This window comes from Corythoichthys intestinalis, chromosome 8 (assembly GCF_030265065.1).
Source record: "Corythoichthys intestinalis isolate RoL2023-P3 chromosome 8, ASM3026506v1, whole genome shotgun sequence".
Classification (NCBI taxonomy): domain Eukaryota; kingdom Metazoa; phylum Chordata; class Actinopteri; order Syngnathiformes; family Syngnathidae; genus Corythoichthys; species Corythoichthys intestinalis.
The window spans coordinates 52,466,838-52,483,237 of NC_080402.1; the positions used below are offsets into that span (position 1 = coordinate 52,466,838).

The following is a 16,400-nucleotide window of genomic DNA, read 5'->3' on the forward strand; positions in this document are numbered from 1 at the left end:
TAGATTTGTGTGTTCGAGAAGCTTGATTGCATGTATATACGTTTGATAGGTGATGGGTACAATACCGAACCTCACAAAGAGATATCCTCCAAACCCTTTTAGTGTTAGATGATATATATATATAGATATCTGTACATACATGTTTCAAAATATTTTGCACTGTATATAACCTGTTTTGACAAAAATGCCTATGAACATACCTGCTGTTTGTGTTGAATTGTCAAACATAAAACTATTTAATCTTATTTTTTTCTATTGAATGTTTATTCTAACAAGTTGAATACATATTATCAAGCTTCAAAACGGTTGGTCGAGGATGTTTGGTTGTCAACGGGACATCAACATTACAAATTTTGTCAATTTTTTACAATTTTGTCTTTTTGGGTCCAAAATGTTGATTATAATTGGTCAGTGAAGAAAACAACATTTTGGACATGAAGGTTATGGTGTCCAGAAAAAAGGGCCCAACCTGGCCATTGTGTACATATTTTTCTTTGAAATATAAAGGCAACATCAAAGACATGCAAATTCGGCCAAAATAGGCTCAGGTGTTAAAGGGTTAAAACTATAATATACTCATAATTATAACATTTAAGTGCTTAAAAACCGTTACAGAAAACGTTTGGCCTCCATTACTGCCAATAAAGGGTACATAACAAAGTATTGAGATGAACTTTTGGCATTGACCAAATACTTATTTTCCACCATGTTTTGCAAATAAATTCTTTAAAAATCAAACAATGTGATTTTCTGTTTTTTTTCCCCCACATTCTGTCTCTCATGGTTGAGGTTTGCCCATGTTGACAATTACAGGCCTCTCTAATATTTTCAAATGGGAGAACTTGCACAATTAGTGGTTGACTAAATACTTATTTGTGCCACTGTATATATAGATATATGTATGTATGTATGTATATATATATATATATATATATATATATATATATATATATATATATATATATATATATATACTGTATATATATTTTGAATTACACTTTGGGGAAAAAAAGGCGAAAATCACATCTTATATGTATCTGATTCCAATGCTAAATCTGGATAAAAACACACACAATTTTTTATTTTTTTTTTTTTAGCTACTTCGCAGTTTTTCACTTATCACGACGGAGTCTGTTCCCCATTAACCGCGAAAAACGAGAGATCACTGTACGCACATCAATCTTAATCAATTCAGAAATCCATCAAAGTCCTCATCTTCTGTATCCGAATTGAACAGCTGCGCTATGTCTCCATCAAACACGGCAGCTCAACTTTTCTTTAGGTAGCGTCTTCCTGTTAAAAATACCAAGAGGGGGCAGTTCCTTTTTGTTTCACGTAATAAGTTTGAACTGGGCTTCGTAAGCATGTCTCTTCGCAGTAGATGCAATTTTCAACAGTCCTTCGCCAAACCAGTGTTGTTTAGCCTAATGCACACAGGCGAACTTTACAGCTACTGGGGCACACCCCTGATCACACGCAACCATCTACCTTTAAGGTTCTCATGCAGCTCTCACTCACATCGGCCTTTTTAAAAATTGCTCAGTCAACAGTAGGCCTGAACGATATTGGAAAAAACTATTGTAGCGATTTTTTTGAGGTGTGCAATATATTGCGATATAATATTGCGATATTAAAAAATATATATACATATATATCTTTTTTTAAGACATTTTCACTAGATGACTTGAATAGCTGTTTGGAAATACTTTGCATGACACACCGTGACCACAGTGTATTCATACAATACCGTTTCATTTGTGAATGATTAAAATTGCTGTATGAAGGGATCCAAGAAGCCATGTCTGCACAAAATAGATAATTTATTGAACACAATATTTGACACTTCAACAGCAGCAAATACATTAAATGACAAATAAAAGAGCAGATGCATTAGTCCCCTAAGTTTTTGACAAAATATAACAATAAATAAAAACTTCTGTAAAATAATGAAGGAATTTAGTCCTCCCAGCCCAAACCGCACGGGGAGGCCGGCAACAGAACGGAAATGTGCTCCGCCACTCGACGCCCCCGAGCGGAGCCAGGCCAGGAGGAAGCTAAACTCCGCGCGTTCCTGTGTTAATCCTTTGCACACTGACTCCATGTTTCAAAAGCTTGAAGAACACTCGCCGAAAACAGGTTGACAATTTATTCGTCGACAATGGTAAAAAACAAGGCAAAAACAGACGACGGAGGGACAATTCTGGATCCAAAACAAGGCTACATGTTTCCGAGCAGAAAAAAATCTGTCTTATCTCAGTGTTCAGTCTTTTTGAAGTCTTTGCTGACGCGGGTCTTGTAGAAGGCGTTTCTGGGCGTTGCTTTTGGTCCACCCCCGCTGTGGCCGGTTTTGGGCGGCTTAGGTTCGTGCGCGGATTGGGACGCCCGCTATCAACTTTGCTGTCCAGGCTGGTTGTACTTGTTTTAGGACAAAGCGCTTTGTCCTTGGAGTTTGCTGGGAGAGCAGATTACCCGAGTATGTGCGTCACTCTTGTGATAAGACGGCATTGTGTATCTCTATTTCTTCTCATTAAACTATGGTGTGCTATTTATTTTATATTAGTAGTGTAGTCCTACCGTAAATATGAAAATGATACTATTTCCTGATTAATTATATTACGTGTGTTAGAGTAATGCAAACAGTTAGACGGTGCCTACGAAAACCAGTACCATATGTATGTGTTAGACTATATATGTGTTAGACTTATGCAAACAGTTATATGGTGTGTGCGATGACGATATCGTTTCCCCTTCAATAAAAACTTCTGTAAAATAACAACAAAGTGCGTAAACATATTTGAACAAAAATATTAAATATGACAAATAAGAGTTGTTCACAAACTATAACAATAAATAAAAACCTCAGTAAAACAACAATAAAGTTTTCAACATATTTGAACTTAAATATTAAATCTGTCAAATAAAAGCGCAAGTGCCTGAGTTGTTTACACAAAATATAACAATATAAAACTGCAAAACAGCAACAAAGTTGTAAAAATATTTAAACAAAAATATTAAGTATCAAAACTTTATGTGCAGCTGTACTATATATAGTTATTTGAAAAATACGATTTACAATTAATTTAAATATAAAAGAAACAAACTCGATTGAACTTGTAAATAATTGAACTGAATAACTGCAAATAACTGTGATGAATAACAGAACCATTTTAACTCCCAAATTTCCTGCCTTTCTGATAGCTGTCACATGAATAAAAAGTCATTCAAAAGACATTCCTGCAGCTGTGTTATGTATTTGTCTGCATATCGTCCACCTTCCTTGCTCAGCAATTCTCAACTGGGTCTCATAGGTTTTTGGCCAAGACTACTAGTTTATCCACCATTGCAGGCTTGAAACTAGAACGTTGGCACGTAACAATGTTCCCACCTGTACTAAAAAGACTGATGGGAAGCTCGTAGCAGGAATGCATAGATACCTGCGTTTTAAATGGTCCCACATGTTCAACGGATTACTTCTTGTTGTGGCAACCACGGTGAGGCACTGTCGACAGGGCTGTTTTTTGTTCCTTATATTCTTGTCGATAGCCAAAATACTTCCAAAACTCCTTTTGGAGACAATCTTCCCTAGCTTGCTTGCAACGTGTTGCTTGCTTGCTTTCACTTTGAAAACGGCCTCTCCTCCTCCGCTCTGCTGTTCGGCCCCTCCTCCCTCCTTTCCGCTGTAGCAGGGGAGGGGGAGGAGCCGATGACTGCGAGCTGGAGGGAATGAGAGGCTGTGCGCTCTCCTTCCCGCTCCTTCCTCAAAACAAACGTTTGTGGATTAAAAAAAATGAAATGAAAAAACTATCGCACGTCCTTGCGATGGGACTATTGCGCATGCGCACATCGCGATGGCGATGTTTAAACGATATATCGTTCAGGCCTAGTCAAAAGTATTTTGGTACTCAGGCCACACAATAGGCGCACTGTCCATTATGGAGATTTTCTTTACTTGTAGGTGCGCATTATAGTCGTGAAAATATGGTACATTTTTTTGCCCTTTTTGATGCCACGATCTACCCACACTAGCATTGCGATCGAATGATAAATCGCGATGGGCGAAATGACCCTGTTGTATAGGGTTATTTATATATGATTTATTTTCTTGTTGTTGTTGTTGCTTTTTTTTAGGGGGGGGGCATTTCGTAAGCTTTCACTTGTTTTATTTTAACCAACCAGAATATCAAAACTCTCATTACCTTAAATGACGACATGCAGATCTTCCAGTTTATTAGACCTGTATATTCGCTGTTTAACAGCCCTCTGCTCTAGATTATTATCCTACGCTAGATTAGGCTTGTCTAGTTGAGTCTTGTCATTGTTTCAAACTTGTAATCCTGTTTTTGCCTTATTTTCTAGCCATTTTGTTCACTCCATCTCCAACTACAAACTTCAGAGAACCCCTACTTATCAGGGGCAATCTCCACAAAGAGCTCTGCACCTGGAATTATAGTTGCCACGGGTAAGAAAGTCAACATCGACTGTATTTCGTGCAATTAGAGAATTGTGAAATAATTTTTAATATAAAATTTGCATTGAGTGCCGAAACATCTCAAATAGTTTAAAGCAGAGCAAGATTGGCACTACACTCATTATTGAGACACCAGATTAATCTTAAATCTTAAAAGACTTCACTCAAACAGTTTTGTCAAGAGAAACTTTAAAGGCAAAGCTTTGGAAACAGACGACTATTTTACCCTTTTCATCTTTCTTTTTTACAATGCCTTTATTTAACCCTGATTATTGTGACAACAACAAACATGATAATATGCAGTATAAGCCAAGGATTCATAATATATGTTTCTCACACTGATGCTGATAACATCCTGCTTCTTAAACCCAATGCCAACACCTGATAGTTTTTTTTTTTTTTTTTTTTTCTTAAAAGAACTTTTTATCAATTATGAAATTAGCTAGTTAAGTAAGAGAAAAAGTGTTTTGATCTTAAAGTATTTGATCTTAAAGTAACTCAAGGTAACACTGATGTTTCTGAAACTAATTACTCTAATAATGCATGAGTGAGAACAATCTGCTTTTTCATCATATTTATGTGCCTGCAAGTGAAGAAGTCTGCATTTCAATGTGGCGCTGATCACTTTTTTCTTGATAGTTAAGGGTGCCCACCCAGTATATCTAGAGAAAAAAAAAATCAAACCATGTTGACACAGTATAAAGGATATTGTATATACGGACAGGCAGTAGATCATCTAATAGGACTTGGACCATATGGTCATGGTTAGAAATGGAAAAAAAAAATAATAATAATAATTAAATAAAAAGTCCAATGTGATGTCCTTAAGCAACCCAAGTGCCCCTTCATGTTGCCTCTAACACAACACAACACAACACAAAACGTAAATATTTTCCATTGAGGGATTGTATTATCTATGATACAAAAAAATTCATTAAATTATACAGTGCACTGTATAGTATACACTGGTGACCTATCCGTTGCTTTTGCCCTTTATTGGTTTGATTTACTGTAATTTGCTTGCTGCACCTTTTAAGACATGAGCTCACTCAAAGACCACATTATGTTGTCTGACAACTGCAGGCGTTCATAGGGGAAATCTTGCAGTCTTCTATTATTTACATGAACTGAAGAACAGTTTACAGCTCTGAAAATGGAACGTGAGGAATGTTAGTTGCATGCCTTTTATGAAGTGAACAATAATCGACTACTGACTGCTCCTCGTGCAGGTTGTCATCAAATTAGCAAGAGATGCTTTCAAGTGAAGAGTTGGAAGCTGTCCTAAAATATTGTTTGCCAGTTTTTATTTTAATGTTTTAACAATCCGAGACTCTAATAAAATATATTTTCAAAATTAAATAAAGTCTAATGCCAAATTTTCAAAAGTTATTTTTTTTCCTTGCATGTTTGGTGGGCACTCAGAGATGCTTTGACACATTCATTCACTCCAGGCACAGCATGTCAGAAAAATACTGGGATGCCCACTCTCAGCATGCTCCTGGAATCCAGACAATCTGAAATAAATGTTGCTATGCAAAAGAGAGGGCTTTTAATGAGAGATGAATAAAAGGCCATTGCATATTTGTTGATGATTTTTTTAGAAACATGAACAGTGCAATGCTTCCAACAATTTAAATGACAGACAATACACCCTTTCTTGTAGGTATCGACTGAGGTAACAATTAAAGTCAGGTAGCACTCGGCACCTAGCAACCTGGATAATGTTTTTTTTAATATATAAAAATAAGATACTACCATTTTCAATGTTGGATTACACACAGTTAACTGTAACCATTACCAGTGAACATACTCTCCCACTTTATATTTTTATATTGGCTAAAATAAAATCAAAGGTGCAAATAGTTCCAAAACTGAAAAAACATCTCTTAAAATACTGCAAAAATAAATACTCACTCATACACTGCAAATTTCTAACGTCTTAATCAGATTCATTCATTTTCCATGCCGCTTATCCTCACGAGGGTCGCGGAGGTGCTGGAGCTTATCCCAGCTAACTATGGGCAGTAGGCGGGGTAAACCCTGAATTGGTTGTCAGCCAATCGCAGGACACAATGAGACAAACAACCATTCATGCACACACTCATGCCTATGGCGTACAGCAAGCAACACATCACTTCCGCTCATTAATTTTCATGACGTTAGCTACTGTTGCTAAGGGGGTACATGCTGCCGTTTGTCCCCAATAGGAAATGAATGGAAATCGTGTACGAAGGAAATGTTTACAGAGCTAAACCTACCAATTCTGTCCAAAAATGATGTCCCTGGTGCCACATTCACTGGTAAAGATGTGGAAGAACATGAAAATGTTCAGTTAAAGAGATGGCTTGAGTGTCGAGGGCTGAAAAAGACGAAAAAAACGGGCCAACCTAAGCATAGCCTTAGCTTTTTTATCGACACCTTTTTCTTATGCGACTGACAATGACATTCTCCTGTTTCAACAAGCTATCCTTTACCACCAGCCCTGTCTTTCTTACATATTATATCCTCTGGTTGACCTACGTCTCTGACCATTCTTGGGGGTAATTTATGTTGTTAGTTTTGTGTCGCGATCACAAATGTTACTCAGTGACAGCCAACAAACACTTTTAATTTTTTCATTAATAACAAATCTTTAATTCTATAATTTATTTACACTTCCCCCTCACTATAGTTTTTTTTTTTTTTTTTGCAACAAAAAAAGTAACAGTGACAGTCAGATACCATTTTAATTCTTTCCAGGTCATTCATTGTTAGACAAAAGCAACACGGCACAACGTCACGCTAAAAAATAAGTTAAAAATATCAAATTGGCTTACTTCTTTGTCCTCTGAAAGACCATGCCAACCCAACAAAATGTTTACTGCATATGAAATGTGAATAGCTTCCCCGAGCTAGCGTTGAACGTCTGTGCAAGTTGATTCATTCTTTACATTTTTTTCTCCGAGTTTTTGGTTTCGGGAAACATCCTTCATATGTCGTAATGTCTACAGTTGTTTCTACCAGTTCCAAAAAAGCAATGTTTGATCAGCCTGTTCGTTTGTGAAAGATTACTGGAGAAAAGTAGCTGAAATAACATTGTTTCTATGCGAGGACGGGTCTATAACGTCCCACTTCCGCTTTACGATGCAACGTCACGGTCTAAAAATAGCATTCGGACGGTACGCTATAGACCCTACTCACATGACGTCACAACCATGCCCCCGCGCCATATTGTCCGTCAACTCATCGTTGTTGATGCATTACTGCTACGTAAATTCCTCCTATTATGGCGTGTTTTTCTGCTCGTTAACATTAATAATCAAAATGGTGAAGGCGTGTGTGGTGGTCGGTTGCAATAACAGAGAAGATAGACGGAGAGACTTGAGATTCTACCGTATTCCGAGAGACCCGGAGAGGAGAGTGAGATGGACTGCTGCAATTCGACAAGAAAACTGGGCTCCAAACGATTACCACAGATTATGTAGTAGTCATTTTATATCTGGTAAGATGCATTTAATATATATTTAGAGGGTTTTGGGCTGACAACCACAATTAAGATCATTGCGAGGCTAATCGCCGACAACATACCGTTTCAAATTCAAGATGCTTATTTCTTCCACCATCTTTATTTTATGAATAATATTTAGCTGGTAACAAGTGAAAGAAGCTGGCCTCGTCTACGGATCATCAGTTATACAGGGGTTTCCAAACTTTTTGCAAAGGGGGCCAGATTTGGTGTGGTAAAAATGTGGGGGGCTAGCTGGGCTGATTTACGTACAACAATACATTTAAAGAAATTTTAGCAAGCCCTTCTGTGTGTCACATTTGCTTTATTATTATTATTTTTTTTTAATTTATAATTTCAACAATCTCGCCTTTGTGGCGTTCTCTTTCGACCCTCGGGCTCTTGCGAAATACTGCTGCTGTGAAATTAAATTAGCTTCAAGTTGCTTTCATTTCTCGACTGTCTCTTTGCAAATGAGGCAGACACAGTTGTGTATTTTATTGAAGAAATAGTCCAATATGCACCTATCCTTGACGCGTCGGTCAACTTTTTTTTTATTGATTGTCGCCATATAAACATTAAAACCCCTAGCTCCATTGACAAATGACATGAAATACATTAGACTTGACAGTGGATGTTAGCAAGAACAAAAGATTTTGAATATAAAATTTCGTAACTCACCTTCCCGAGCACAAGATAGATTCCTGCTGAATTTTCCTGGACGAGGACCTGTTTCACCCAACCAGCAACGAAGTATTTATAAGCCTCCAAGCTCTTAAAGTGTTTCAAACTTTCGTGAGAAAAGGCTGATTTTGTGTGGACAAGATAGTTGTAAATAAAATGGTAGCAGATGTCAGGCAGAGACGGCGAAGACAGCGGGTCGAAAAACATCGATTTAGGCATCAAATATGGATCTGGCGAATGGATAAACTGAAGCTTTTCCACATTAACGCCTTTTATGCAACGCATCCAATGAGTTTACAGCGTCAGATAACACCGGGGCTTCCATGAATTGCTCTATAACTTGCACGACTAATTGAAACCATCGAGAATAGGTCTAAAAAATGACGGACAATATGGCGGCCGGATACAGCGACACGTCATTTTGTGACGTAGGTGAGTAGGGTCTATTTGAAGTGTTCAATCAGCCTATTGCGCATGTTCTTGGGATGTGGGAGGAAACCTGAGCCCCCAGTGAACACCCACGTAGGCACAAGGTTGTTTTGAGTGTTAAACACTAGTTAACAGATTAATGTGTTAGATTATTCCACTTTAAGTAAATATTACTACTTGTTCTTATTAACCTAAAAAATGGTCATTTTCCACCTAAATCAAGACAGATTTGCTTTAAAATAATGTTTTAAACATTATCTATTCTTGAATTAAGAAAACTTCTGGCATTTCACAGTTTTTTTAAATAATATATACCAATTTATTGCTTAAAATAAGTCTGTGAAGCTTATTTTCAGCTAGCTATTTTTCTTATTTCAAGAAATCTGAGTAAAATTTATGAACGCACTGAGAGATAATTTCACTTGTTTCTAGTGGATTTACACTGACAACAAGAGAATTTAACTAGTTTAAAGTAGGTGTGTTTTTGCAGTGCAAATACTCAGTGTGTAATGACTTCACCCCAGGTCTACGCTGCAAAAACACACCTCCTGAAAACTAGTGAAGTTCCCTTGTTTTTAGTCAAAATTTTACACTTGAAAAAAAGAAAAATAGCTAGCTTGTTGTTGGTTTAATGTTGGTTACCGGTACCACCCGCTGGATTGGAGTAGGGAAACTCCAATATGTTTTTTTTTTTTTCTAACTGAAACGTGGTCACCAGAGCCAGTCTAGAAAGAGAGTTGTGACCCTCCCTGATCTTGCCGCGAGTGATCACATGGTTTATGTAGGTGTGAATACTTCCAAGCACAAGCAGCAATGGTTTTCTATGGAACTAACAGCAGGGATTGAGACATTTATTGTAAAAAAAATGAAGAAAAAAGATAAATTGCATATCTAAGAACTTGTTTGAATCTGTCATTGCATTTTAACATGTTTGTAAAGGCTAGTTTTACATCTGGAGTGGTAAAGCGACAACTGAAAACTACCAGTATGTAAACTTTTACGCAGAAGGGAACTCTCCCAGGTTGTGGTGGGAAAGCTTCATGTTTGTGTTCGCATTTAACACAGGAAATAAACCCTTACATTGAAAGGCAAGCTGATTTAGTTTTTTTTTCCCCCCACAACTAGAATACTGTTTTTTCATTGCCTGGCACAGCAAGACTATTCTCCCAGTATTTTTCAAACACTGTGAGAAATAGTCTGGGACCCAGCCCATTAACGGCCTCTCGAGCAAGGTACAAAATCAATCGTCCAATCAGATTCGTTTATTTGCGTGACGTGTTCTTAACGAGTAACGTCACTCTTGCGCGCCGAAAGTAGTGTCTACAACAACACAGATGGCGAACGGGAGAGCCGAGAATATGTTCCAATCCGCGGTAAAACCAGTTTTAAATTACCAAAAACACATGTAAACAAGTCACTGACAACAGTCAGCATGGCTCGCGCTAGCCATGTTCAATAAACTTCTCCATTCTCCGCTCACGCTAATTACTTGTCGCTTTAACAACGTCACGTCTGCCCGTCGCTGATTGGTCCACTCCGCTGTCTGTTGGCTGTGGCTTGCTCCGCCCTCGGAATTTGATCAGCCAGACGGTCGCCAGACTCAATCGCTGGAACAGCGGTGAGTCTGGTATACCAGGCAAGTTTTTTCATAGAATGTCTAGATTTCCTTGATTCACTTACCTGTGGTAATACAGTGAACAATCAACTTACCTCCGAATATACTTGACAGTCAGCCATTCAAATGAATGGGGTCCGCCCTCGTCGAAGCCATGTTTGGAACTATTCGAGGCTCCATTACCTCGACATAATATCGTGTAATGGATCCCTTTGGGAGTGTCGCAACTCTGTTTTTACATGGCTCTAGTATTCACCGTCTGACTGCTTGCACCGAACCATGACGAATACCAATACCATTGCACTCATAGTAGATGGACAGACAGAATTTATTTTTTAATGTGGTATTCACAATTGAATCCAGAATGAAATGTTGCATTGGACCTCGTAGTGTTGAGAATAAAAAAAATCAAATAATAAACAAATTATTAAATAAATACATTTGTAGAATTTTGCTATCTGGGCCTTTGCATAGTAAAGCCCTATATAATCCACCCCTTAGCAAAAAATTCAAAAGTGCAACTCTTTAGGATCTTTAGCAAAAAACATTGTGATGGTCAGTAAATGTTACTTTAATAGAGCAAGTGCAGGGAAATGAACTTATAATCACTCCATTCTGGAAAAAAATGGAATTACTCCATTTTGAGTAGAAAATACAGACACACCCAGTCAATTTCCTTTCCTTAATCGGGCCCTTGCCTCAGATTAGATCTGCTCGTTAGTCAGCAGTTAAAAAAAGTGCAGTTATCCCACCTTGGAAGGCTGCTGGACCAAGTGGATTCACAAGAACCATGGGTCCAACAAGAGAGATGTCTCATGAGACCAAGGAGAGGATTATCAAACTTCTTGAAGAAGGTAACGCTACACGTATGGTTGCCAAAGATGTGGGCTGTTCACAGTCAGCTGTATCAAAAATCTGGACCGAGTACAAACAGCATGGCAAGGTTGTTAAAGTTAAGCATACTGGTAGACCGAGGAAGACACCAAGACGTCATGACAAACAACTAAAGACCATATGTCTTGAAAACAAAAGATGCACAACAAGACAAATAAAGAAGAAATGGGAGGAAGCTGGAGTCAAGGCATGGGACAGAACTGTGCAAAATTGCCTAAGGGGAATGTGATTTTCATATAGGAAAGCTAAAAGGAAACCATTATTGACATTTAAACAGAAAAGAACAAGACTGCAATGGGCTAAGGAGAGGCAATCATGGACTGTAAATGACTGGATGAAGGCTATTTTCAGTGATGAGTCAAGAATCTGCATTTGACAAGGTGATGATGCTGGAACTTTTGTTTGGTGCCGTTTTACAAAGATGACTGCCTGAAGAAAACATCAACATTCCCTCAGTCCTTGATGATATGGGGCTGCATGTCAGGCAAAGGCACTGGGGAGATGACTGTGGTTAAATGTTCAATGAATGCATAAGTTGACATTGAAATTTTAGACAGCTTTCTCACGCCTTCAATGGCGTACCGCCCACAGGCTATTTTTAGACCGTGACGTTGCATCATAAAGTGGAAGTAAAGCCGAAGTGGGACATTATAGACCCGCCCTCGCATAGACTCAACGTAATTTATGCTACTTTTCGCCGGTAATCTTTCAAAAACGAACATGCCGATCACGCATTGCTTTTTTGGAACTTGTAGAAACGACTCTAGACATTACGACACATGAAGGATGTTTTCTTCTTACATTTCCGGAAACCAAAAACTCGGGAGGAAAAAATGTGAAGACTGAATCAACTTGCGCGGACTTTAAAGCTGTAGTTGGAACTAATTTCTTCACATGCCAAATAGGGTCACAAGTAAAGTAATTAAACATTGTCCAACAAATAAAGCATGAAAAAATAATTTATATGTTGTATATTTGACAAAATAGTCGCGTTTCCGAAGTTCGAGCCTGAAAGGGGACGAACCCGGAAGTAATACGTCACACCGGGAACGCGATGGCACCTCCATACATACGGCCGCCATACAAAGCCCTTCAAACAATGATCCAAACAGCGATAGATCAAGCGCAAGGGAGGAGATGCAAGTTTTTGAAGAGTTGGAGGAAGAAGAGGAGATTGGAATTTTATGTTATTAGCCAGACGCCAGTCAGGATGCCAACAATGTGCCTAGACTTCCTGACATGGAATGGATACAAGACCCATCGAGATTACAACATTGGTAAGATATAGGCTGTTATTATTTTCATGATTTGAAGATGCAGGCATTTGCACATAATTTTATGGTTTTGTCTATCTGATGACATTGTTAAAAAAAAAAAAAAATCAGACTTCATGTTCATTTTGGCAGATCCGGCAGCTCTCGTGCATATTAAATAATAAAACAAAAACGTTGGGGGGGCGGGGGAGGAGATGAATCGTTGTTATATCTTGACCGAGTGACCCACACGACACCTTTATTGGCTTTTACAACTTTACTCATCGTCTTGCCAAGTGACTCTGAACAATAACGTTTTTCTCTTAGTGAAGGAGTAAGGCACAAACAATAACACATCTAAATGACATGCGTACACTCTACTGGTCAATTCCCGTATTACAACTAAATAATATCCACTATATCACAGTCGCCGATGACTTTCTCCACTTTTTTGAGGCATCATTAAGAAAACAAAGTGGCGTCTAATGGCGTGAGGAAATGTAGTTTTTTCACACAAGCGAACAGATTACAAAGCACCAATTCAGTGTTGTCCCGAGACTACATTTCCCATGATTCACTGCGTGGCCTGCGCGCTCGCTGATTCGCTGCCAGACATTAAAAGCAACACTTGTCACCTGTCAGCGGCTCTCGCAAAGCGGCGAAACACAAACTAGAAGGCTATCTGCAACATGACCGTGAATTATCGCGACGCCGACCCGCTTATGTGCACATCCACACCCCTTTCCCGATTGATAGTGGATTAACCCTTTCGGACAAGATCGTAGATGACGCACAATTTAAACACGCTTAACCTAGCGAACGCAACAACAACTATGATCGGGGATAGCCTCGGCTAACGTCGCTAGCTTATACTGTTCATTCCACAACAGTTGGCAGCCTCTGCTTTGACAAAGTCATCAGTCATCTATCCAAAAATCACACTTACTTTTTGGCAAATCCTTGATCATAAGCAGACCGGTTAAGGAAGCAGGCATCTTCCAAGTGTTTGCAGCAGAGAACACTACTCGATGATGGCATGAAATTCATTCGCTTCGTGCGAACGAAAGATGTCCATTTACGTGCCCTGCTATCCTTTGGCCACTCATACAACTTTTCGTTTGAGTGAGAACAAAACATGGCCACACACCGCGGTGGCATCTTACCGAGAAACAATGCAACAAACAATACTGTTCTATGGCGGACTTCCCTCGCACTTCCCGGTGTGACGTAATTTCCGAAGATTTCCGAAGATTGCCGAAGAAAAGCATTTTCGTTGTCAAGGGCGTTGCTATGGGTTAAACAAAGAATCTGGAAGGGTTGCGTAAAAAAAAAAAATGAAAATATGCTTATAATTGTTTAGCCATTGATATTATTCAAAAACATGGTTGGCCAACCTTACTTCAAAGTTCCCCTTTTAACACCAGCTCGGTGAATCCATTCACATTTCTATCTATCACATCTATATATATACTTATATATATATATATATATATATATATATATATATATATATATATATATATATATTAGGGCTGTCAAAATTATCGCGTTAACAGGCGTTAATTAATTTTTTAAATTAATCACGTTAAAATATTTGACGCAATTAACGCACTAGGCCCGCTCAGACAGATTTAAATGTCAGTACAGTGAAAGGCCAACTTGTTAATTGTGTTTTATGGAGTTTTTCCGCCCTCTGCTGGCGCTTGGGTGTGACTTGCATATGTTATGTGGCGTAATGTCGCCCTCTGCTGGCGATTCAGTGCAGCTGATTATTTGGGTTTCGGCGCGCTTTTCTGACGTTATTATATGTCGACGCGAACTCACACTAATAGACAGTGCTATTCAGACCAGCTAACGTCCGCATCCAGTATTTAGTGGCAGTCCTCATAGCCCCATCACACTGTTTGTGTCTAATACATGCATCGCTTGTGAGTTATATTCCTCCTTTGTTTATATTCATGAGCATTAGATAGTTTTTGATGATGTGTATTTGAATTTGTTCACATATATGGTGAAATGCAGTTACATTGTTCGATGCTTGTGAGCTAATTGGCTAGTGCTACTGCTCAAATGGACACGTGTGTGTACATTTTATGTTATTTTGTGATTTATGCAAGTTATTGACACATTGCCTTGTTATTTCAGTTTTACAAAAATACAAGAAACGTGCTCCTGTCAAAAAGAGATGACTTCAGTAAAACCCATGCAACTTTGCCACACCGTCTGATTTCTTTTTGGAACCTATGTTCGCTATCTGTCAATTTGTGTATATTTTAAGAACTACAAGTCTTTCAATCCATGGATCACTTTAACAGAATGTTAATAATGTTAATGCCATCTTGTTGATCTATTGTTATAATAAACAAATACAGTCCTTATGTACCGTATGTTGAATGTATATATCCATCTTGTCTTATCTTTCCATTCCAACAATAATTTACAAAAAAATATGGCATATTTTATAGATGGTTTGAATTGCGATTAATTGCGATTAATTACGATTAATTAATTTTTAAGCTGTAATTAACTCGATTAAAAATTGTAATCGTTTGACAGCCCTAATATATATATATATATATATATATATATATATATATATATATATATATATATATATATATATATATATATATATATATATATTACGGCTGTCAAAATGATCGCGTTAACGCGCGGTAATTAATTTTTTAAATTAATCACGTTAAAATATTTGACGCAATTAACGCACATGTCCCGCTCAGACAGTATTCTGCCTTTTGGTAAGTTTTACAGCAAGGTTTTTTGTGCTGTCTAACAGCGAACTCTTGTGGTAGCTTTGCGACATGGTTTATTGCTTTCTTGCCAGTTCAATATGGCTGCACAACGTCTCGGGCTGACGCCTATGTTGTAATGTTCTGCTTATATGATCCTTGGACAAGATTTGTCCGTAAGTATGGTTGTTGTAAAGAATGTACATATTATGTTAGTAAGCGAAATGTTATTTTTTTGTATGAGACACTTTTTGTTTATGTTTAGTGAACCTGTATAGCGTGCTAAGCTAACGTTGTTGCTAATGCAATGCTTGTGTACTTTTTTTTTGTAGTTTCACTACGGTCTAAAGAGGACAATGGTTTGAGGCCATTTTATTAATAAATCAGATGAAAAAGGAAGAAGTCTGATTATTAAGGCGTCGTTCACTAGCTGTCTAGCTTTGGAAAAAGTAGACGCTTCGGAGTGAGGACAGTATAGACAGATTTAAATGACAGTAGAGTGAAATGCCCACTACAGTCCTTATGTACCGTATGTTAATCCCTACTTAGCAACAGTAGCTGTCATGAATATTAATGAGCGGAAATGACGTGTTGCTTGCGGTACGCCAATGACAATATGTTTGGGAATGATGAAAAGATTTTCCAAGATGACAATTCATTATGCCACAGACCTAAAAAGAAAGACTCATCCAGTCAATATCATGGCGTGCAAATAGCCCAGATCTCAACCCTATTGAAAACCTATTATGGAAATTGAAAAAAAATGGTCTGCAGCAAGGCTCCTACCTGCAAGGATGATCTGGCAACTGCAATCAGAGAGAGT

The 16,400-nt window shown here is 38.1% G+C and overlaps 1 protein-coding gene across 1 annotated transcript in view; it reads left to right on the forward strand.

The window, feature by feature from the left end:
* Positions 1 to 16,400, forward strand: part of sorcs3a (sortilin related VPS10 domain containing receptor 3a) — a 390,307-nt gene that overhangs the window by 315,526 nt on the left and 58,381 nt on the right. The window contains exon 11 of the mRNA XM_057842965.1: positions 4,357 to 4,459. Within this exon, the coding sequence (XP_057698948.1) occupies positions 4,357 to 4,459 (103 nt within the window). The remainder of the gene's footprint in view (positions 1 to 4,356; positions 4,460 to 16,400) is intronic.